The sequence below is a fragment of the Sorex araneus genome, chromosome 5 (genome assembly GCF_027595985.1).
Source record: "Sorex araneus isolate mSorAra2 chromosome 5, mSorAra2.pri, whole genome shotgun sequence".
NCBI classification, from domain to species: Eukaryota; Metazoa; Chordata; class Mammalia; order Eulipotyphla; family Soricidae; genus Sorex; species Sorex araneus.
In genome coordinates this window covers 29,460,893-29,484,433 of record NC_073306.1, presented here as the reverse complement: position 1 = coordinate 29,484,433, position 23,541 = coordinate 29,460,893, and the positions used below count along the sequence as shown (strand labels likewise).

General features: G+C 42.4%; 1 protein-coding gene across 1 annotated transcript in view; it reads right to left on the bottom strand.

Moving 5' to 3' along the window:
• The window catches only part of TESK2 (testis associated actin remodelling kinase 2), a 118,356-nt gene that overhangs the window by 30,816 nt on the left and 63,999 nt on the right, over positions 1–23,541 (bottom strand). Inside the window, exon 4 of the mRNA XM_004620560.2 lies at positions 12,729–12,777. Coding sequence (XP_004620617.2) covers positions 12,729–12,777 — 49 coding nt within the window. The remainder of the gene's footprint in view (positions 1–12,728; positions 12,778–23,541) is intronic.

The following is a 23,541-nucleotide window of genomic DNA, read 5'->3' as shown; positions in this document are numbered from 1 at the left end:
AGGGTCACACCTGGCAATGCACAGGGGTTACTCCTGGCGGTGCTCGGGGGACCATATGGGATGCTGCAAATTGAACCCAGGTTGGCCGTGTGCAAGGCAAAAACCCTACCCACTGTGCTATTGCTCCAGCCCCTTAACTAGTGATGTTAATGTTAAGACATATATAGTCTAATAGAACAGAATACAGAGCCTAGAAATAATTCCCCATACATCAATGCAGAAGGACAACCAGGGAGATGGCACTGAAGGACTGACATGCATATTTTGCATATAAGAACACTAGGTTTGATTCTTGGCACTGCAGGGTCCCTGAGCACTGTTGGAATTGATCCCTGAGTACCAGGTCAGGAGTTCCTCAGCACTTCTGGGCATGGTCCAAAAACATTAAAATAAAAAATGCAAATCAAAACCAAATTGAATAATACCAGACGCATATTAGGGTGGCTGCCAACAAATAAGTGCAATAAAATAGCAAGTATTAACAAGCATACTGAGGGGCCAGAGCGATAGCACAGTGGGTAGGGCGTTCGCCTTGCACGCGGCCAACCTGGGTTCAATCCCCGGCATCCCATATGGTCCCCCAAGCACCGCCAGGAGTAATTCCTGAGTGCAAAGCCAGGAGTAATGCCTGAGCATCGCTGGGTGTGACCCAAAAAGCAAAAAAAAAACCCAAAAAAACAAAAAGCAAAAACAAAAACAAGCATATTGAACTGGAGCAATAGCACAGCGGGTAGGGAGTTTGTCTTGCATGCAGCTGACCCAGTTTCGATTCTTCCATCCCTCTCAGAGAGCCTGGCAAGCTACCAAGAGTACCCCACCCACATGGCAGAGCCTGGCAAGCTACCCATAGCATATTCAATATACCAAAAACAGTAACAAGTCTCATAATGGAGACATTACTGTGCCGCTCAAGCAAATCCATGAACAACAGGATGACAGTGCTACAGTGCTATGGAGAATTGAAACTCTTGTACACTAATGGTAAGATGCAAAACATTTCAGTTACTACAGAAGAAAAGCATTGCAATTCCTCAAAAAAGTCAAACATAGAATTACTGTATCATCTGGAAGTCTAATTTCTGGGGAAATGTCCACAAGAATAGAGAGCAGGACAAAGAAAGACTTTAATGAGCTGAGTACAAGCTTTACATGCTAGAGATCCGGCTGCTATCCCTGGAACCTCAGGGTCCCTGAGCACCACCAGGAGTTACTCTTGAGCAGAGCCAGGCAAAGCCCCTGAGTACCACTAGGTGTTTCCCAGAAACAAAACCCAAAATGGACAAGTATCAGTAGAAACAAGGGCCAGGAGGAGGGCTGGTTGATGGTAGGAAGCTTGCCATAAAGTGGAAGGATATAGTTAGGTCAGAGAAGGGACCACTATGACAAAGATGTTGGAAATGATCACTCTGGACAAAAACTGAGTGCTGAAAGGAGGTAAAGTGATATGCATAATACCCTTTCAGAAACAATATTGCAAACCACAGTGCCTAAAAGGAAAATGAGTGAGAGGTGGGGGGGGGCGCAGAGAAAAGTGCCTGTCATAGAGGCAGGCAGAGGGGGCAGGGAGGAAGGGGAAGGTGAAAGGGAAACTGGGAATATTGGTGGTATAAAATGTACACTGGTGAAGGGGAAGGTGTTGGAAAATTGTATGGCTGAAACTCAATCATGAAAAACCTTGTAACTGTATATTTCACTGTGATTCAATTCTAAAAAGACAAAAATTGGGGCTGGAGCAATAGCACAGCGGGTAGGGCATTTGCCTTGCACGCAGTCCACCGGGTTCAATTCTCAGCATCCCATATGGTCCCCCAAGCACCACCAGGAGTAATTCCTGAGTAGATGAGCCAGGAGTAATCCCTGAGCATCGCGGGGTGTGACCCAAAAAGCAAAAAATAAAATAAATAAAATAAAAAGACAAAAATTAAAAACTGACAATAACATCTAAAACTCCATTACTGATGTGATATTAATAAAAATTCTAATACTAGTTGTTAACAAACCAAGAAGGATAAATAAAATGTTACTGAATATCTGTATAATGGGATATTATTTAGCCTTGAAAAGGAAAGAAATCCTGTAATGTTTTCACATAGGTGAACCTTTAGGATATTATGCTAAGTGAAATGGGCTAGTTACAAAAAGACACGCAGTATATGATTCCAGTTAATGAGTTACCTAAAGTTAAGGAGCTCCATAGAAATAGAAAATAACTTAGTGGTAGAAATAGAAAGTAGCATAGTGGTTACCAGATGCTGGAAGGAGGGGTTAGTAGGAGATTAATAGTTACAGAGTTTTAATTTTGCCAGATAATTAAAACTAGAGAGGCGAGGGATGTGGCTCAGTGCAAAAGTGAATGCCTGGCATGAAGACCTGGGTTTGCAAATCTGGATAAATGGAGCAAGTAGTGGTATATATACACACAATGGAATACTGTGCAGCTCTAAGAGAGAAAAAAAATCATTCAATTTGCCACAAAATGGATGGAAATAAAGGATATCATGCTAAGTGAAGTCAGTCAGAAAAGGATACATACAGAAATGATCTCTCATATGTAGACTTAAAGATACACAGTCAGGCAGCAACAAAGGGCTAAAGGGAACACAATGAAAGAATTGATAAACACAACTGAATTGGTGGTGAGGGTAAGGGTGGGGTGGGGGCCACAGAGATAGTACAGTGGATAGGGCATTTGTCTTGCACATGGCCGACCCAGGTTCGGTTCCCAGCATCCCATATGATCCCCTGAGCACTGCCAGAGGTTAATTCCTGAGTGCAGAGCCAGGAGTAATCCCTGAGCATCTTCAGGTATGCCCCTCCCCAAAAGAATAAAAGAAAGGGGGGGTGCTGGGGTCCTTGGAGGAGTGAGGGAAGAGGGCACACTGATGATGTGTGTGGAAAACACTGGTTATGGGCAGGGAAAAGCATTATAAACAATATCGTAAGTCACAAAATCCAATTAATGGACTGAGTTTGATCCCCAATACACAACAAACAAAAAGATCTGGAGATTACTGCACAATAATATAAACACATTTAATGTGAATTATTAAGCTGTACATTTTTAAAATTTAATTTTATTATATTGAATCACCGTAAAAAAATACAAAGCTTTCAGGTATAAGTCTCAGTCATATAATGATTGAAACCCCATCCCTTCACCTGTGCACATGTTACACCACCAAGAACCTCAATATACCCCCCTCCCACCCAGCCCCCACCTAAGTAGCTAATGATCTTCATTTTATTCTCTATACTTTGAATGCATTCAATATTTCCATAGAGAACTCACTATTATTGTTTGGAATTTTCCCCCAACAATCAGGCCTGCTGAAAAGGCATCATTTAATAATTTCTTTTCTTTTTTTCTTTTTTTTTTTTCTCTTTGGGTCACACCCAGCGATGCTCAGGGGTTACTTCTGGCTTTGCACTCAGGAATTACTCCTGGCGGTGCTTGGGGACCATATGGGATGCCAGGGATCGAACCCGGGTCGGCCGCGTGCAAGGCAAGCGCCCTACCCGCTGTGCTATCGCTCTGGCCCCAAATAATTTCTTTTCATTACTGAGAATGAAGATTCTATGAGCTTGCGCGGCCACTGTTGTGGCCGTGCGGTTTTGGATTTCTGATATTTTAGTTCAGTTCACAGTCTAGATGCATTTCTGTAAGAAGCTGCTCTGGGAGCCAAAATGGGTTAGGAGACCTCTTGGGTCATAGTCTTTAGGAGCAGAGGGTCTATTTCGAGAGCAGCAGCTCCGGATCTTATCTGGGCCGAGGGCGTGCCAGTACCGCCCCCTTCCCATGATTAGTCTATGAGGCAAAGCTGTACATTTAAAATACAGATTTGGAGCTGAAGTGATAGTACAGTGGGTGAGTACATTTGCCTTGCACACAGCCGACCCAGGCCTGATTCCCAACACCGCATATGGTCCCCCAAACATCACCAGGAGTAATTCCTGAGTGCAGAGTAACCCCTGAGCATTGCCAGGTGTGACCCCAAAAGCCAAATAAATAAAATACAGATTTGTATTTTAGAAGAATTACACTGACTGGTGATATGATCAATATGAATTTAAGGTAAGGAATGAGACTGTTAGGAATGCTCGTTAGAATCTTGAAGTGAGAGGAGCAGATGAACATGGCAGAAGAATTAGTTTAAGATGAACAGATTTAGGCAAGAAGTAAAATGGCCAAGACAAGGTGATTGATAAAATGTAGAAAATTAAAGAGGTCAGGGACAAAGAAATAGGAATTATAATTTGTAGGAAATTAAGTACTAATATTTTTATAAGATATAATTACTTTCACACATATTAAGCAGTTACTCGTGTCAAGTATAATAAGCCCTCCACTTAACATAGATAGGACTCTTGGAAACTGAGGCTTTAAGCCAAAATGTACAGCAAAACCAGGTTGTCACATACCTTGGCCTCCTTTTTTCTTTTATGTCAACACTGTAATGATACATCATTATATTACATAGAGCTGACTGAAAACTTGAAATAGTTTTCTGTTATATCCAGTATCTTTTTCCTGAAGTTCACTTAAACTGGCCTTTGTGAAAGTATCTGCTTCATTATTTATTGAATAGGAAATAGACACAGTCGTTACTATAAGAGTAAAATAAGCTAAAGTGAGCACCTAAGGAAAAAAATTACTGGGTTTAAGTGGTAGCACATGTACATGACATGAGTGAAACCCTGAGTTCAATCCCTGGCACTACAATGCCATGCGTGCCCTTGCCTTCTCTCCCGAACAGCAGCAACCACCACAAGTGCTTATGATTTGCTTTGGAAATCTGAGAATTTACTATCTAAACAAACACTAGTTACCATAACAAGAAAAGACCAAAATAAAGAGCAAGTAAACATAGAAAGTACAGACAGTGATTAGTTCGAAGGTATAGGAATGATAAAGTGCCCTTGAGCAGTGAGAATGGATAACAAGTACATTAAGAGACCACCTTTCTTTCATTTTTGTTATAGAATCCAAAGTAGGAACAGCTCTCAAAAACCAAACTCGGACCCAATTCTTTTTTTTTTTTTTTTTGCTCTTTGGGTCACACCCAGCGATGCTCAGGGGTTACTCCTGGCTTTGCACTCAGGAATTACTCCTGGTGGTGCTTGGGGGACCATATGGGATGCCGGGGATCGAACCCAGGTCGGCCGCATGCAAGGCGAACACCCTACCCGCTGTGCTATCGCTCCGGCCCCTCGGACCCAATTCTTGTGAATAATGATGCTTAAGTTAAAAAGTTAAATAAAAAGAAAAAAGACGGGCTGGAGCTATAGCACAGCGGGTAGGGCGTTTGCCTTGTACGCGGCTGATCTGGATTCGATTCCCAGCATCTCATATGGTCTCTTGAGCACCGTCAGGAATGATTCCTGAGTGCAGAACCAGGAGTAACCCCTGAACATCGCCGGGTGTGACCCAAAAAGAAAAAAAAACCAAAACATTAAACTTTTATTAGTCAAAGTTATCCTATGCTCAAAAAGAGCTCAATTGATGGAAACAAGTATCACCATCATGAGAGGCGACTAGTCTCATAATCATGAGAGAAGTGGGGAAAAAAAAAATCTAACCCCCCCATTTTTTTTTTGCTGGTGGTGGTTCAGAGAGATAATATAATGGTTAAGGCACTTGTCTCTTATGTAATCACAGCCCAGTTTGATCACTAGTTGTCCATATGACTCCCAAGCAATGCCAGGAATAGCTACTGAGCACAGAGCCAGAGTCAGCCCTAAGCACTGTGGGGGGGGGGTGTGTGACCCAATTCCCCTTCCACATCTACCCAAAACAAAAACTTTCTAGGGGCCTGAGAGAAAGCTCAGTGGGCTGGTATGCATGCTTTGCAGGCTGGAGGCTGGGGTTTAATCTCTAGCACTAGCTGGACTCCCAATCAGCACTGGAAGGGACCCCATAAAACATAGCTGAAAAATTAGTCTCTGAACCCTGCAGGCTATGGCCAAATAATCAAGCATTTGCTAAATCCTGCTGTTCTCTCACTACCAACCTTGAGATGATTCAGAAAATGCTTAGTCAAAATGACCTTGAAAGAGGTAGATACATTTGTAGCTAACAATTTGAATGCTCGAAGGTCAAGTGCTGGGAAACAGCATTTATTCATTTATTCATTCACCCAACTAATATTTATCATATGCCATTATAAGCTAACTAAAGATTTCAGCTGTGAACAAAACTGACCAAGAAGCCTAAAGTTTAGTAAACAGAGGATTACAGTTATCAGAACTTGCTACAAATCCCAATTCTACTACTTATGCTAAGAAACCTTAACTAAGTAATTAATTTTTTTCTTCTAGTTTAGATTTAGGTTACAAAATGTTTATAATGTTTATAATACTATAATACTAATGTACAATATTACTGCATAGCACCACTGCCAAAGTGCCCATGTTCTTATGTTACCTCTGGTCTGCTCTTCAATACCTCGCTCCACTGTTTGTTGATTGACAATAAGTTAATTTTTTTTAGCTGCATACTTCATATATGTAAAATAGAAAAAATATCCACCCATTCATGTAATTATGCAATAATTATCTTTCTCTCCACATGGAGAGAAAAAAAAGAACTCAATAGGTTCTGGTGCATAGAAGTAACTTAGTAAGAAAAAGTTTCAATTAATTTTTAATCTTTGTTACTCAGAAAGTAATACAACAGTTAATACAGAATTGATAAAAAGGGACATAGCTCAGCTACAGAGTACATATTTCACATGTATGAGATCCAAAAAGAAAGAAAGAGAAGGGGGGATGAAGTAGGGAGGGAAAGGGAAGTGTGGGGAGGAAGGAAAGGAAGGTGATGAAGGGAAGGAAGGAAGGAAGGAAGGAAGGAAGGAAGGAAGGAAGGAAGGAAGGAAGGAAGGAAGGCATTAATTATATACATAATTGATTTCTTCTAAATCAATTAAATTCCCCCCATCCCCACCCTGCCACTCGGCATTCCCAGCCGCCCAAACCCCACTTGACCAGACACATTTTTCATAATTCTCACAAGTCCCTGCCATAGAAGGGGCCTGATCATTTAAGAAAAATGCTGCAGGCATACACAGGTGGCTGCAGGGGGGGTCGGAGAGGATCCCTACCCTGTCACACTCACTGCGTCCCTCCCAACTAGTTTCCTAGTGGTCTCTACCACTTGCCCAGGCCAAGGAGGGGGTCAGGGATGCCCCCCATGCTGACAATTTAAATTTCCCCCTTTCTTTTTTTCTTTTGGCTACACCCTGCTGGGCTCAGGACTTACTCCTGGCTCTACACACGGAGATCACTCCTGGGGGAGGCTCAGTGGACCAAATATAGTAATACAAATCTAACTCAGATCAGCTGCACTTAGGGCAAGCACCTTACCCCCATACTATCCCTTCGGCCTACGTTTTTCTAATGAAAAGGCTGATGACTGAATCTAGACCAGGAAAGTATCACACAGAGTTCTCACTGGCACCTCGGTTCAGAGAGAAGTTGAAGTTATCTCCACCTGGATAAACACCTTAAACTCAATCTGTTCAAAACTGACCTCTTTCTCATTCCTCATCTCGTACTGCATATAGTCTTCCCCTCATCTACATTAACAGCAATTCTATCCTGCAGGTATTCAGGTCAAAAACCTCAGTTTTCCTTTCATTCCTTAATCTTCTCATACCACTCATCCAGTACATCTAAACAGGAAACCCATTTTTTTCTACTTTCAAAATAGTAGAAAATTTTACATGGTGTCTGCCAGTAACCATGTAAAAATGTCAAATTATCCTGAGATGATTAAGCTACGGGAAATCCAAACCATATAAGGATGATCTAAAAAGAGATACCATGTAGACAAGGAGAGATGCCAAGAAGCATCATGGTAACCAGTATGTAAATTTTTTGAAAATCACCCTGGAAATGGGTTTTCCACTTCAGATACCCTGATACATGTGATCAAATGCCCAAACAACACCCCTGAATTTCTCACAAAAATCGTGAGCAACGTAAAGTGGCTGTTTAAGTCACCACATTCTAGGGGAGCTTGTAAAGCAGCTAGTTAAGGAAACAGGTTGTTTTGTCATAGGGGCCACACCCTGTTGTACTTGGCCCTGCTGTGGACCACTGGCGCTTGGGCTATCAGGACACATCCACTGGTGATAAGGGTAGGGAAGTATGTGGTGCTGGGGATCAAACCCAGGGCCTTGGACATACAAGATATGTTTTACTCTTTGAGTTATATCCCCTGTTCCTAGGTTTCTTTTTCATTCTGCAAGGTACAGAAGGTAGCCAATAGTACAATGGGCAGGACACTTGCATTGCATGTGGCCAACTTGGCATAGCCTACAAACATTCAGTCCAAGTTCTATGTAGAAGTGATCTTTTTCTTCTTCCTTTATAGACTCTAATTCATATCTTTGTGATCTCTCTACCTTCAACAGTCTTCCAGGAAGTCCTACACCACAAAGACAGTTGCTGGGAACTACAGCAATAGAGCCACAGCTAGAGTGCTTGCCTTGTACATAGCCAACCTGGGTTCAATCCCTGGAATTCCAAATGGTCCCTCGAGCCCATCAGGAGTGATCCCTGAGCACAGAACCAGGAGTAAGTACTGAGCACAGGCAGGTATGGCCCAAAAAATAAAATAAAAAACAAAGACAATCTGATGCTGCATACAGCCTACCCTCAGTACAGCCAAGTATGGCCTCACCACCTCCCCTCCCCCACAACCACCAAGAGAGACAACTGTTGTTGGTACTTGTGATCATTCCACTTAAAAACCTTTCAAGACAGCCTATGATCAAAACCACCAGACAGGGGCCAGAGCAGAGGGCAGGGCATTTGCCTTGAACATAGCCAACCCAGGTTCAAACCCCGGCACCCCATATGTTCCCCTGAGCCCCACCAGGAGTGATGCCTGAGTGCAGAGCCAGGAGTAAGCCCTGAGCACTGTCGGGTATAGCCCCAAAACAAAACAAAACCTCCAGACAAATTTGCATCTGGTTGCAAGTAAATAAGGACAAGAGAATACTCTGTACTAGGTCACGCACAAAAAAGAAAAGGAGCAGGCACAACCAATGGCAATATCATAGCACACCAAGAAACTAAAATCGGGGTCTAGATACTTGTTTTTTATCAATAATGCATGAGTTTGGTCACTGAACCCACAGAGTTTCCTTTCATTGTAAGCTCCCTGATTATATAAGGCTTCTTATAAGTCTGATGAAAACAAGACACATCAACCCACATAAACAAGGAACTTCTAAAGTAATTCTTCGGGGCTGGAGAGATAGCACAGCGGGTAGGGCGTTTGCCTTGCACGCGGCCGACCCGGGTTCGAATCCCAGCATTCCATATGGTCCCCTGAGCATGACCAGGGGTAATTCCTGAGTGCAAAGCCAGGAGTAACCCTTTGCATTGCCAGGTGTGACCCAAAAAGCAAAAAATAAATAAATAAATAAATAAATAAATAAATAAATAAATAAATAAAGTAATTCTTCTTTTTGTTGGTGGAGGGGCATACCTGGCAGTGCCCAGGGGACAATGCAGTGCCAGGAATAGAACCTGGGGATTCTGCATGCAAAGCATACACTTTAGCCCTTTGATTCCCCAGAGTAACTATTGCTAATTTTTTTAAAAAAAAATTATTAGAGAATCACTGTGATGTACAGTTACAAACTTATGAACTTTTGTGTTTGCATTTCTCTCATACAGTGATCATTTACCCATCCCTCCACCAGTGCCCATTCACCTCCACCAATGATCCCAGTATCCCTCTCACCATCCCCACCCCTATCCCCCACCATACCACCCTGCCTCTGCGGCAGGGCATTCCCTTTTGTTCTCTCTCCTTTTGGGTGTTGTATTTGCAATAGAGGTATTGAGTGTCCTTCATGTTCCGTCTATTTTTTTAAGGTATATTGAGTGAGGGACCAGAGAGATACAGTGGATAGGGCGTTTCCCTTGCATATAGCTGACCCAGGTATCCCTAATACCCTCTATGGTCCCCTGACAAAGCCCCACCAGGAGTGATTCCGGAGCACAGAACAAGAAGTGAGCCCTGAGCTCCACCAGGTGTGACCCCCAAACAAAGAAATAAGAGCAAAAGTATATTGAAGGAGATGTAATGGGGAGTAAAAGATGGTCAAGCAATTACTAAGCAATTATAAAGTCTATAGTTGAGTGGTTTTCACTGCCATAGTAGAAAAAGTATAGCTTCTTTATCAAGAAAAGGCAGGAGAATCCCCAACCCACCAAAGAGTTATTTTGCTAACTTCTTGACCAGAGAATATTATCACCTAGGAAACATGCCCCACAACCTTATACCCTTCTTATTCCCTCAGGGCCCAGTCTTCTAGTCATTGAGAAGTTGTGTGAAAAATTCCCCAAACTTAATAAAGAGATGACTTCCCTCTTGATGCATTTCCTGGGGTGGGGGGGTTGGGGGAAGGGGAGAGAGGCACAGCCAGCGGGTGCTACTTCCTTGTACAATGCTGGAGGTCACTCCCAACAAGGCTGAGAGCCTATGACGTGCCGGGGATCAAATCTGGTCCTCTCTCATGCAAAGCATATGCTCCTTTGAGCTATTTTCCCAGCCTCCTTACGCCTTTCTTAACATGCTTTAAAAATGCATCTAGAGGAGACTGGAATGACAGTACAGCATATAGGGTATTTGACTTCAGGTTCAATCTCCAGCATCCCCTATGGTACCCCGACCCCCACCAAGAGTAACAGCACAGAGCTAGAGGTAAGCCCTGAGCACTGCCATGTGTGGCCGAAAACCCAAAATAAATAATTAATAAAAATAAATTAAAATGCATCCAAAGGCTGGAGAGATTGCACAGTACAAAATCAACCCAGGTTTGATCTCCAGCATCTATTTGGTCCCCCGACCACCATCAGAAGTATCCTGTGTGCAGAGCCAGGAGTAACCCCTGAGCAGTGCTGGTTTGGCCAAAACAAACAAATAAACAGGTGCCTTCAAGGCCAAAAAGACAGTACAGCAGGCAGGGAACTTGCCTTGCACACAGCAGTCCTGGGTGTGCGACATCCCTTAGATAAGCATCCTACCTATTGGACTATTGCTCCGGACCTGGAAAATAGTCTTTATTCCCAAGAAGGATAGAAAAGACAAATAATTATAATATGCTAATTTAAGAATTTAGATAATATAAGAGATAAAATCAATAGTTCCATTTCTTTACCCCTTAGTAAATTCAAACCCTGTGACATGTAATTATATAGGAAGCTCTTATGCATGTAATTGTTTTGTTCAATGAGCTGCTGGCCAATTAAACTTGAGCACAACAAAAATCACAAAAAGCATGATGATAATGGGTGGCCATATTCCTGATGTTTTGAAAATGGACATGTTCATGCCAGGCTCTTGCTTCCATGAGGAGAATGACAAAAGCAAAAATAATAAATACAGGCCAGGAGATAGAGAGACAGTAGAGAAGGTAGGATGCTTGCTTTGCATATGGCTAACCCACTTCAATCCCAGGCACCATGTTCAATCAATATGGTCCCGAGTCCCACCATGAGTGACCCCTGAGGGCAGAGTCAGAAGTAAGCCCTGAGCACTGTTGGGTGTGCACTCTAACCCCCCAATCCAAAAAAAAAAAAAATAGAGTAAAAGATGAAAGAAAACTGTGAGGAGGATGAGAAACAGCTAGTACGAAGTTGCCTCAGGAAAACACAGCCTGATCTGCCAATTGAGATCAACAGAACCCTAAAAACACATGAGGCTACTACTACCCACCCTGAATTGTTCCAGTGTTCCCTGGCCCCTACCATGGTATTATCCCTTTGAGAAATATGGTCATAGGACATAAGTTTTTTAAATCTAGATGCTCATTAGTATTATCTGGGGAGCTTTTAAAAATAAAATTGGGCCTTATGCAAACCTCCTAAACCTAGAAGGTTCTAGAAATCTATGTTTCTAAAAAGCACAGAAGCAAATACTACAGCTAATAGCCCAGCAACTGAGATTTGGGAAGCCTGTTTGAGAGAGGATTCTCTCGTCCTAAGAATCCAAGTGCTGACTAATATGTATTTATCTAATCAGCAAAGGCTAAAAATGAAATTAAAATGGAGATGGAAACCTGATTCCAAGGAGAAATAAGGGATATGAGGGCGACCAAGCTGAGACATCTGTCACACCACCATTGTTTTCCAAGGTTGATTTGGTTGATCTGGCTGGCTAAAAAACTGTTCCCTTCCTCCCTCACTGTTCCATGTGTGTCCTTCCTGAAGCTGCATGCTTGTCAAAGAGGACAGGCTTCCCCGAATAGACAAGGGCCATTCTTCAGTACAGAGTATGCAAGTAGCTGTGCTCCCCTACTAGAACCTTCAAATAAGCTCTCAAGGTCCAAGGAGAAATAAGACCAACTGGGAAACTAAAGCAGGAAGAGCAGAATTCTGGATGACATCACCAAATATTTCTGGGTAGGTACTTGTCATGGTAGTATACTGTCAAGTGATGTTATTTCATAGCAGAGAAAGGGTCATTCAGGCAGTGAGAACCAATAGGTGTGAACACTGATACTCTCAAAGTACTCACCAAATATTATGAGTAAATTTAAGAGTACTAAGAGATATGGCCACAGTCCCCAGGAAACAAATATTATTACTCTGAAATTTTTCCACAAACAAATGCACACACATTTTGTTTATATATGCAAGTAATAATTACTATACAGTCATAAATGCTAAAATTAAGGGGGAAATTCACTTCAACATATGTATTAAAGTCATACCTCTGTAAGTGCATGTAATTGCCCTTGATGTACACACACGCCCATGAACCTACAAAACAACAGATATATTTTAAACAAATGAAACAGACATTAACACAAGCACATACATAGAGAGAAACTAGTTATCCATGCATCAGAAACAATCTAATACCTGTGAGTCCCCTAGGTTCCTGTATAACCCTGTGTCCACTCAAATAATTATGTCAGGATGATAAGATGATAATTTATTTATTGGGGGGGCCCAGTTGGCTGTACTCAGGGATCCCTCCTGGGAGGGCTTGGGGGATCATATGGATGCTGGTGACAGAAGCCATGTTTGGGTCATTGTACAAGGCCTTACCCAATGTACTATCTCTCAGGCCCCATGCGATAATTTTTTTTCACTTTTTTATTAGTGAATTACCGTGAGGTACAATACAGAATTACAAACTTTCATGTTTGCATTTCAGTTATACAGTGGTTGAGTGCCCATCCCTCCACCAGTGCCCATTTTCCACCACCAATGGTGATAAATTTTTAAGTTTACCATGAGACCTCTTTTTGTAGGCAAAACCTAATGATAAAAATAAGTATGTGAAAAAGTAGGGTTTAAGCCTTAAGGATATTTCAATAGGGTCAGAGAAATATCTCATAGAGTTGAGAACACACTTTTCAGGCTAAAAGCCTGGACTTTGATTCTGGTACCACATGGTCCCCTGAGCACCGCTGAGATTAATTCTTGAGCACAGAATTAAGCACTGCTGGGTGTAGCCCAAAAGCAAACTTTAAAAAAATATAATAACATGGGCTGGAGCAATAGTACAGCAGGGAAGGTATTTGCCTTGCATGCGATAGTACAGTGGGGAGGGTGTTTGCCTTACATGCAGCTGATGTGGGTTCAATCTCCAGCATTTCATATGATCCCCTGAGCACCGCCAGGAGTAATTCCTGAGTGTGGAGTAACCCCTGAGTGCTCATGAGTAACCCCTGAGAATCACTGGAAGTGACCCAAAAAGCAAAATAATAATAATAATAATAATAATAATAATAATAATAACAATAATATGATATAAAGCCAGAAAAAGCTCTTCATGGGCTAAAGCACAATTTGCATGCAGGAGGTCTGAGTTCAATCCTGATGGCACAAGATCCCTTTAGTACCACCAGGGAGTGACTCAGGTACAGAGTCCCAGAGTCCCTAACTATTGCAGGGTGTGGCAGTTAAAAAAAAAAGTATAATATAATGGAAAACCACCACCAAATCGGAAGGAAAATTGATACTGGTTTCACCTCAGCTACCTTTATTACATGCTTTCTAAAATAATCATTTATTTATTTACTTATTTATTTTGGTTATTGGGCCACACCCCAATGTGCTCAAGGGCTTACTCCTGGCTCTGTATTCAGGGATCACTCCTTATGGGATGCCAGAAATTGAACCTGGGTTGATTGTGTGCAAAGCGAGTGCCCGACCCACTGCTCTGTTGCTCCAGTCCAAACATACAATTCTTTAAAACTCAGTAATGGGAAAAAATAAACAAAACTCAGTTATGGGGTAAAGGTCATAGCTCAGAGGTAGACCACGTGATTCAAATTTGTGAGGTACTGGGCTCAATTCCCAGTGTTTAATCAATCAACAAATAAAAATAAATTTAAGATAATTAATACTATTTACAGTTCAGTTTCCTCCTATAGAAAGTGATAGGGGACTGAAGAGATAGTACAATAGGTAAGGTGCTTGCCTTGTTACGACCAAGCTTTGGTTTGATCCCTAGTACTACATATGGTCCCCCTAGCTACACCAGGAGTGATTTCTGAGCTCAGAACCAGGAGCAAGCCCTGAGCACTGTGTGACACAAGAGAAAGAAAAGAAAGGAAGAAAGAAAGAAAGAAAGAAAGAAAGAAAGAAAGAAAGAAAGAAAGAAAGAAAGAAAGAAAGAAAGAAAGAAAGAAAGAAAGAAAGAAAGAAAGAAAGACAGGAAGGAAGGAAGGAAGGAAGGAAGGAAGGAAGGAAGGAAGGAAGGAAGGAAGGAAGGAAGGAAGGAAGGAAGGAAGGAAGGAAGGAAGGAAGGGAGAGAGAGAAAGAAAGAAAGGAAGGAAGAAAGAAAGAAAGAAAGAAAGAAAGAAAGGAAGGAAGGAAGGAAGGAAGGAAGGAAGAAAGGAAGGAAGAAAGAAAGGAAGGAAGGGAGGAAGAGGAAGGAAGGAAGGAAGGAAGGAAGGAAGGGAGGGAGAGAAAGAGCAAGAGGAAGGAAGAAAGAAAGAAAGAAAGAAAGAAAGAAAGAAAGAAAGAGAGAGAGAGAGAGGAAGGAAGGAAGGAAGGAAGGAAGGAAGGAAGGAAGGAAGGAAGGAAGGAAGGAAGGAAGGAAGGAAGGAAGGAAGGAAGGGAGGAAGGGAGGAAGGGGGGAGGGAGGGAGGGAGGGAGGAAGGGAGGAAGAAAGGAAGGAAGGAAGGAAGGAAGGAAGGAAGGAAGGAAGGAAGGAAGGAAGGAAGGAAGGAAGGAAGGAAGGAAGGAAGAGAGAATTAAGTAAATAGGTAAGATCAACATTTCTCTACCAGAGACCAAGGGATCCTCAAGATATCCCAAGGGGTAACAACTTAAATTCACATAAATGGGGGAATCACTACTTGAAAGAATGGGACCAACTGAGAGGTCAGGGGGTCAGAGGAAAACAAAAAACAAGTTCAGAAGGGGCCTTGGTAATAATAAAAAAAAAAAGTTGAGAACCATAGACTATTTAATCTGAAAGTCTATAACAACTCTGGGGTAACAAAAGACATATTTTGTTATGTCTTTTATAACATAACATAATAAACATATTTATTGAAAGATGAAGGGTTAATTTTCTTAATATACAAAGAACTCTTCCAGGGCCAGGGAAATGGATCAAAATTCTAGAGTATGCTGGCAGGCAGGGGACCAGAAAGAAAGAAAGAAAGCCCTGCATGGTCCCCTAGGACACAAGGAGACAGCAAGCAGGTCCTGACCACCGTTGGTTGTGGTCCCCAAACAAATAAAAAGAATTATTCTAAACATATCACTTAAAAAAAAACAGAAAGTATGTATATGTTAGCTACTCAAACTGGAAATGAGGAATAAAGAGTGTTTGGGATTTTTTTGTTTGTTTGTTTTGAAGTCTAGCAGGCTCAAGAAGTAGATCGTTTTTATACATTTTAATACTATTTTGTTATTTGTTACGGAAGGACCCAGTCATAATTGACATCATAGAGGCTTTTTTTTGGGGGGAAGGGTTCACATCCAGCGCTGCACAGGAGTAACTCCTGGCTTTGTACTCAGGAATTACTCCTGGTGGTGCTCGGGGGACCATATGGGATACTGGGAATCGAACCTGGGTCGGGCGCGTGCAAGGCAAATGCTCTACCAGCTGTACCATCACTCCAGCCCAATAATATGTAGGGGGCTGGAAACATAGTACAGGGATTAAGGCACTTGTCTTGCACATGGAAGACCCTGCTTCAATCCCAGGCACTGCATAAGGTCCTGAGCACAACCAGGAGCAACTCCTGGGCACAGAGCCAGGAGTAAGCCCAGAGCACCACTGCATGTGGCTTCCAAACTAAATTTTTTAAATTATTTTTAATAATAAAATATTATTATATATAATAATATATATATTATTTTTGCACATGTAAATAATTCTATGGGAAATAAAAATAAATAGAAAAAAGTGAAAGATATATAAAAAATAATAAATGGATAATAGAAATATCTATTTGTAGGCCAGGAATGTGGACTAAAGGGTTGGTCTTGCATACCTAAGGGGTCAGACCCTGTGTTTGGTCCCTGACACCTTATGGTCCCCAAAGCACAACTCAGGTGTGGTCCTCCCAGCACCACATGGTGTAAACAAACAAACAAAAAAAACAAAACCCCAAAACCCAAATAAATAAAAATAAGTGGCACAAAGGAATAAATGGTGATATTTAGGCTTTTTAAAAAAATTTATTTATTTTTGTCTGGCACTACATCTGGCAATACTCAGGACTTACCCCTGGCCTTGCACTCAGGAATTACTCCTGGCAGTGCTCAGGGGACTATATAGGATGCCAGAGATCATACTCGGGTCAGTTGTGTGCAAGACAAGCACTCGACCCACTATTCTATCTCTCCACTCCTAATTTTCAGCTTTTAGTGTAAATATGTTATGTTTGAAAGTTTTTTTTTAACTTGGTATTTATATATAAATTAATTTTAAAGCTATGACAGTTAATGACGATCAGTGAGTGAAATAAGATAAATGTAATAATAATAGGGATATGGGTTGCCCAAGAACAAAGTCTCATTAACAATAACAATCATGTATCCCCCCAAATCCCAAACAAAAGCAATATCATCAACAACAATGAAACCTAAATCGAGCTGGAGCGGGGACAAGGTGCTTGCCTTGCACACAGCTGACCCCAATTCAATCCACAGCACCACATTGATCCCTAAACCCAACTAGGAATGATCACTGAGCCAGGATTAAGTCCTGAGCTCAGGAAGGCATGGCAAAAAAACAAACAAAAACTTAAAACACACACACCCCTAAATCTCAAGCATATTATTATTTAAAAGGGAAAAGACTGGCCATAAGTGAAAGCAAAGGTGTAGCAATAAGTGCCTGGCAAGAACTATAAAGTTTCATGAAAGCAAAGTTCATGTCCTATTCTTTCCTGGACTGACAGCCCTAGCAAATAGCAGTGAATACTCTGTGTGCATGCATAGGAACCATTTCAGTTAATGATTGCTGAGTGGAAAGGAACTGAGTGAGGGAGCATGCCTGGTCAGCTGTAATATCACAGCAGGATGCTCTACTTGCTTTCGTTTCCCCTTTCCTTCCCTTTGTTGCCATTGTGATGGTCACATACTTGTAGCGCTGGCTGAAGATCGCACGCTTATTTGGTTGCAGGGAACCTGAGATCACAACAGTGGTGCTTCCGGGATCACATTCAATGACACAGGGGGAGTGCTAGAGATCAAACTTGCCGCCTCATATCTCTGCCACATCCCAGGATCCCTCATAGCTGATTTTTTATCCACTTGTTTTGCTGGGTGTTAAAGACATAGTCCTTTACATCAAGCCTTTTGTTAATACTCAAAATATTTCTGAGAAAATAACTTTTAGATATAGAAAACGGAATAATATATATATATATATATATTTTGCTTTTTGGGTCACACTCAGCAATGCTCAGGGGTTACTCCTGGCTTTGCACTCAGGAATTACTCCTGGCGGTGCTTGGGGGACCATATGGGATGCTGGGGATCAAACCTGGGTCGGCCGCGTGCAAGGCAAACGCCCTACCCGCTGTGCTATCGCTCCGGCCCCGGAATAATATATTTATGTAGTTTGGATGAGTAGAGATCTTATTTTTTGAGAAGGGTACACCTGGTGGTGCTCAGGAGTCACACTTAAGTGACTCTGGGATTAAACCACTGTTGTGACCTCAGTTGCACACAAGACAAGCACCCTAACCTCTGTACTCCAGCCCATGAGTTTATAAATTTTAAGTATGTGTAGCAATTCACAATTAAAGTTGGGATAGAGAAGTTGGGAAGTGCTGTTCTAGGCGCAGAGAGCAGCATGAGAGAGTGCAGGGGTACATGAAGAGCACGGGCAGTTTGAGAAATCACACTAGCAGTCCGTGGGAATGATCTCTTAAAGAGGTCAGCAGTACATGGAGGGACCTGGATATCATGCTGAAGTTAGGCAGAGGGAGAGAGACTGACACAGAATGATCACTCTCATATGCAGGATATAAAGAAAGTTAATGGGGGAATAATGAACATGAGAACTGGTATTCAGTAGCAAACTAGTAGGAAACTGGCTAGGGGAGTGGGGGAGGGGTGCAGGTGGGTTGGCTAGGGTATAGAACGGCGGCAGGGAGGCAACAGCTATGGTGGAGAGAAGCATTCAGCTGGGAGGAGGAGGTGGTTCTGAAAGGTGGTAAAGTGTTATGAATGGAAACCTATCAATAACAGTATTATAAACACAGCAGCACAGTGCAAAATGTTTTTTTAAAGCACGTCTCATAAAGCTAAATTTGGGAAGGGGGTGATGTGGGACAAGAAAAGTAGACACTGGTGAAGGGATCATTGTTGAAACATTGTATGCCTGCAACCCAAGTATGAGTAAGTTTGTAATTTCACAGTGAGTAAATAAAAAATAAGTATTCTCATAGCACAGTGGTAGGGCGTTTGTCTTGCATGTGGCTGACCCGGGCTTGATTCCTCCGCCCCTCTCAGAGAGCCTGGCAAGCTGCCGAGAGTATCTCGCCCCTTGGCAAGCTACCCGTGGTGTATTCGATATGCCAAAAACAGTAACAAGTCTCACAATGGAGAAATTACTGGTGCCCGTTCGAGCAAATCGATGAGCAACGGGATGACAGTGACAGTGATTCTCATAACCCCCGAAACTACACAATAGCTGATGGGTATGAGGAATTACTGCTTTATCAAAGTGCTCTTAAAATGTAATAAGTAAATAAATAAATAAGCAGAAAGGCGTTATAGCAGGGTTTTTAAGACATCGACCAAAAGTATCATGTGGGGTTTAAGAGATAGTTCAAAGGGCTACTTTGCAGGGAGGAAAGTTGGTTCAATCCCTGGCACAGCACAGTCCTTCCAGCATTGCCAGGAATAATTCCTGAGTGCTATACTGGGAGCAGCCCCCAAGCATTTTTATGTGTGGACCCCAAACAAACAAGCAAACAAAAATTACTTAAGTGGGAATTTCAAGTTTCTGGTTTTTTATTTTTATTTTTTTGCTTTTTGGGTCACACCTGGTGATGCACAGGGGTTACTCCTGGCTCTGCACTCAGGAATTACTCCTGGCGGTGCTCAGGGGACCATATGGGATGCTGGGAATCAAACTCGGGTCGGCCACATGCAGGCAAATGCGCTACCCGCTGTGCTATCTCTCCAGCCTGGAATTTCAAGTTTCTGGACCACTGGTTTCTCAAGGTTTACCTAGCCAATGATGGATGGGAATTTGAGAAAGGAAAGAACCCAAGGAAAGATCTTGTCAATACTAAAAGTAGGGTACAGTCTCCAATGACTAGTTGGAATTACTCTGGAAGAGAAATAGTAAGGAAAAGCCTCTGAAGTTCATGGTGTGGGTTCAAGTCCTACCTCCACTCTTTACCAGGCACACATTAGTTTTTCTCTCAGTAAAAGAGAACAATAGTGTCCACAACAAAAAAGATCTTAAAATATTTAAATGAACAATAAATATAAAGTTTCTAACAAAAGGACTCAAACATATTAAGAGTTAAAAAAAAAAACGGGTTGAGGAAACAGCTCAAAGGGCTAGTGCATATACTTTGCATGCTGGGGGATGCAGGATTTGACCTCTGGGATTGAACAGTCACTACTAGCACCACTGGAAATGACCACTGAGCACCACCAGATGTGCTCCAAAGTATACATAATAAGAATCACCAGATAAGGAACGAATAACGGCTGGCAGAAGCAGGTTTTTACATGCCCACTCTCTTCTCTATTTCCTAATCTCTGCCCCTATCGGCACTCTGCTCAGTGTGTGCTGGTCATCTGTGCATCTTCATCTATGCATCAGTTTCTTCACTATGAAACCCACTATCCAATAACAAAAAGAAGTGGAAGGAAGTGGCAAAGGTAAAAGTATAACAAATAAAACATTGAGTAAAAGAGAGCTGTAAGACCACAATCTAAAGTGCTAAAGGGCCAGCGTGGCAGAGTGTTTGTAAATTCTCCAGCATCCCATATGGTCCCCCCAGCCCCCCAGCACTGTCAGGAGTGTAGAGCCAGGAGTAACCCTTGAGTATTGCCAGGTGTGACCCAAAAAGAAAAAAAAACACAGAAATGAGATGGCTGGGCCAGATAGAAAGTAAAGCAAATAGGGCGCTTGCCTGGTATGTGGCCTACCTGGGTTAGATCCCCAGCACCACATATGGTCCCCTGCGCCTTACCAGGAGCGATCCTTGAGCATAAGCCCTGAGCATTTGGGGTGTGGGGAAAAAAATGGATAACAGAGAAGAAATTGTACTAGAGAAGAGGAAACTTTGACATGATGGATAAGAAAACAAAAATTGTCGGTGATGGGCTGGAGTCATAGCACAGCGGGTAGGGTGTTTGCCTTGCACATAGCCGACCCGGGTTCGATTCCCAGCATCCCTTATGGTCCCCTGAGCAGTGCCAGGAGTAATTCCTGAGTGCATAAGCCAAGAGTAACTCCGGTGCAATGCCGGGTCTGAACCAAGAAGAAAAAAAAGAAGTTGAGGGTGAGGCCAGAGAGATTCAGAACGCACCTTGCACATCACATCCCCAGCATCCCATAGGGTCCCCCAAATGCTGCCAGGAGTAATTCCTGAGTGCAGAGTCAGGACACACCAGGTGTGTCCCCCCAAAAAAGAAAGAAAAAAATAGTTTTGAAGAGAGTTGTACACTTGTGTGTGGGGTGTGTGTGTGTGTGTGTGTGTATGTACACGTGTGCATGCAAGCTTTTTTTTAATTTTTTTTTTCTTTTTGGGTCACACCCGGCAATGCACAGGGATCATTCCTGGCTCATGCACTCAGGAATTACCCCTGGCGGTGCTCAGGGGACCATATGGGATGGCAAACGCCCTACCCGCTGTGCTATCACTCCAGCCCCTGCATGCAAGCTTTGAGGGGCCCTCACATGATGTTGTTCTGGATTTATTATACCCATGGGATTTAACCAAGGCCTTCCACACACACAAAGCATGAGCACAAGCTCTTTCAGTTATCTTTTTGACCCTGCAGAAGTACTTTTTAAATAGGTCACTGTTGGGGTCAGAGTGACAGTACAGAGGGTAGGGCACTGGCCTTACACATCACCAACCTGGGTTTAACCCCCCCACATTACATAAGGTTCTTCAAACCAGACCAGAAGATGTGCCCCCCCATTAGAAAAATAAATGAATGAATAAGGTCGTTCTTAGGCCAGGGATGACAACTCAAAGGACTGGAGTACACGTGTGCAGCCTTGCATGCTGCAACCCCAGGTTTGATTCCCAGCACCCCATGGTCCTTTGGGCAACCCCAAGGGCCACTCCTAGAGGAGTAGATCCCGGAGCACCACTGGGGGAGAATAAGACATTTTACAAACACAACAACAAAAAATGATAAGTCATTCTTCTCTTAAATGTTTGCACAACTTCCTAATCATTTGAATTATGAGCCAGCTTGTCACTCATTTGCTAGGAAAAGCTTTCAATTAGCAGTAATTGCAACTCAGATAAGCCTTAATGGCAGTGATACCACGCAAAGCTTGATTATTAAATAGCTATTTATTAATGTGGAAAACATTAAGAACAGAACAATAACTAAAGCAAACTCCCTGCCCTCACTTTCAATTGAGGAATCATTCTGTTGGAAGACAATTGCAATTAAAAAAAAAAAGTCAAGTAAGAGTCAGAGGGATAATTCAGCAGGCTTAGAGCATAGTTTGCATGCCAGAGGCCCCAGTTCAGTCTCTGGCACTACATGATCCTCTGCACCACCAGGAACAACCCTTAAGCCAGAAGTATCCCCTGAGTACCACTAAGTATGGCCCCCAAGCCACACCTAAAAATGGGTATTTTGCAGGATGTAGTTAAACTGTATGTAAATATTGCTATTTCTAGGGAGCTCCTTTCTGGAAAGGCTGATTCTCTAGGACTACAGGATATTTCTATTGAGGGGAGGGATGTGGCTCAACAGTGAAGGGGTCCTGTATGCATAGGACCTGGGTTTGATCCCTGGCACTGTAAAGAAAAGAAAATTAAACCATATCCCTCCTACCTTGGAATAATTCAATCCCCATCAGCCCAAATCAGGAAAAAGGGGTTAAGTAAAATATGATAAGCTGTATTTCTTCTTCATTATGGTTTTCCAAATTAGAATAATATGAACAAGGGTTTGCTAGCTATAGCCTGCTACTTGCTTTTGTGTTTTTATTGGAACAAAGCCATAGTACTTTCTATGGCTGCTTTCATGCTACTATCACAGAGTCAAATAGTTGTGACAGAGACTGAATGATTTTCAAAGATGAACACGCTACCTAACTCTTTACAGAAAACATTTGCCAACCCTGCACTAAAGCAAAGCATGGGTATATATCCATTTCTATTTAGGGGACCTCAAGCAAGTCACTTCAATTTTATAAAACTCAATTTCCTCATCTGAAAAAAAAATACCTGAAAATAAAAGTACCTTAAAGGATTGTTATAAGGGCTGGGGAGATAGTAAAGATATTAAGGTGCTTGCCATAAGGAGCACGTAGCTGACTCTTGTAGGATTTCCAACATCACATGTTCTCCTGAGCACTGCCAGGAGTAACCCCTGAACACAAAACTAGTGTGTAGTTCTTGAGCACTGCCAGGTGTGGCCCAACCCTCATTCCACCCTCCACCCCTAGGCTGTTATAAAGATTTAATGGAATATTTCAACAACAAATTTAGCAATATCTAGTGGACCATGCACAAACAGAGCTTAGTGGGTTTTTTTATATTTGGGATTTTTGCTTGTTTTATACTTTGGGGCACACCTGACAATGCTCAGGGACTATATCTGGCTGTGTGTTTGTGAGTCATTTCTGACAGTACCTGGACAATCATGTGGTGCCAGGGATTAAGTCCTGGCCTCTGGCATGAGCACCATGTTTTCCTGTCTACTAAACTATCTCTGTGGCCCAGTGTAGTGATTTTTACCTTATCATTTAGCAATGATGCCAGGGAGTGAGAGCAATGGTACAGAGGTTAAGCGTGCCTTACATGTGCCAAACTTGGGTTCAATTCCCATCACCAAGCACTGTAAGTGGAGCCCTGGGAGCAACCAAGCACTGCTGGGTGT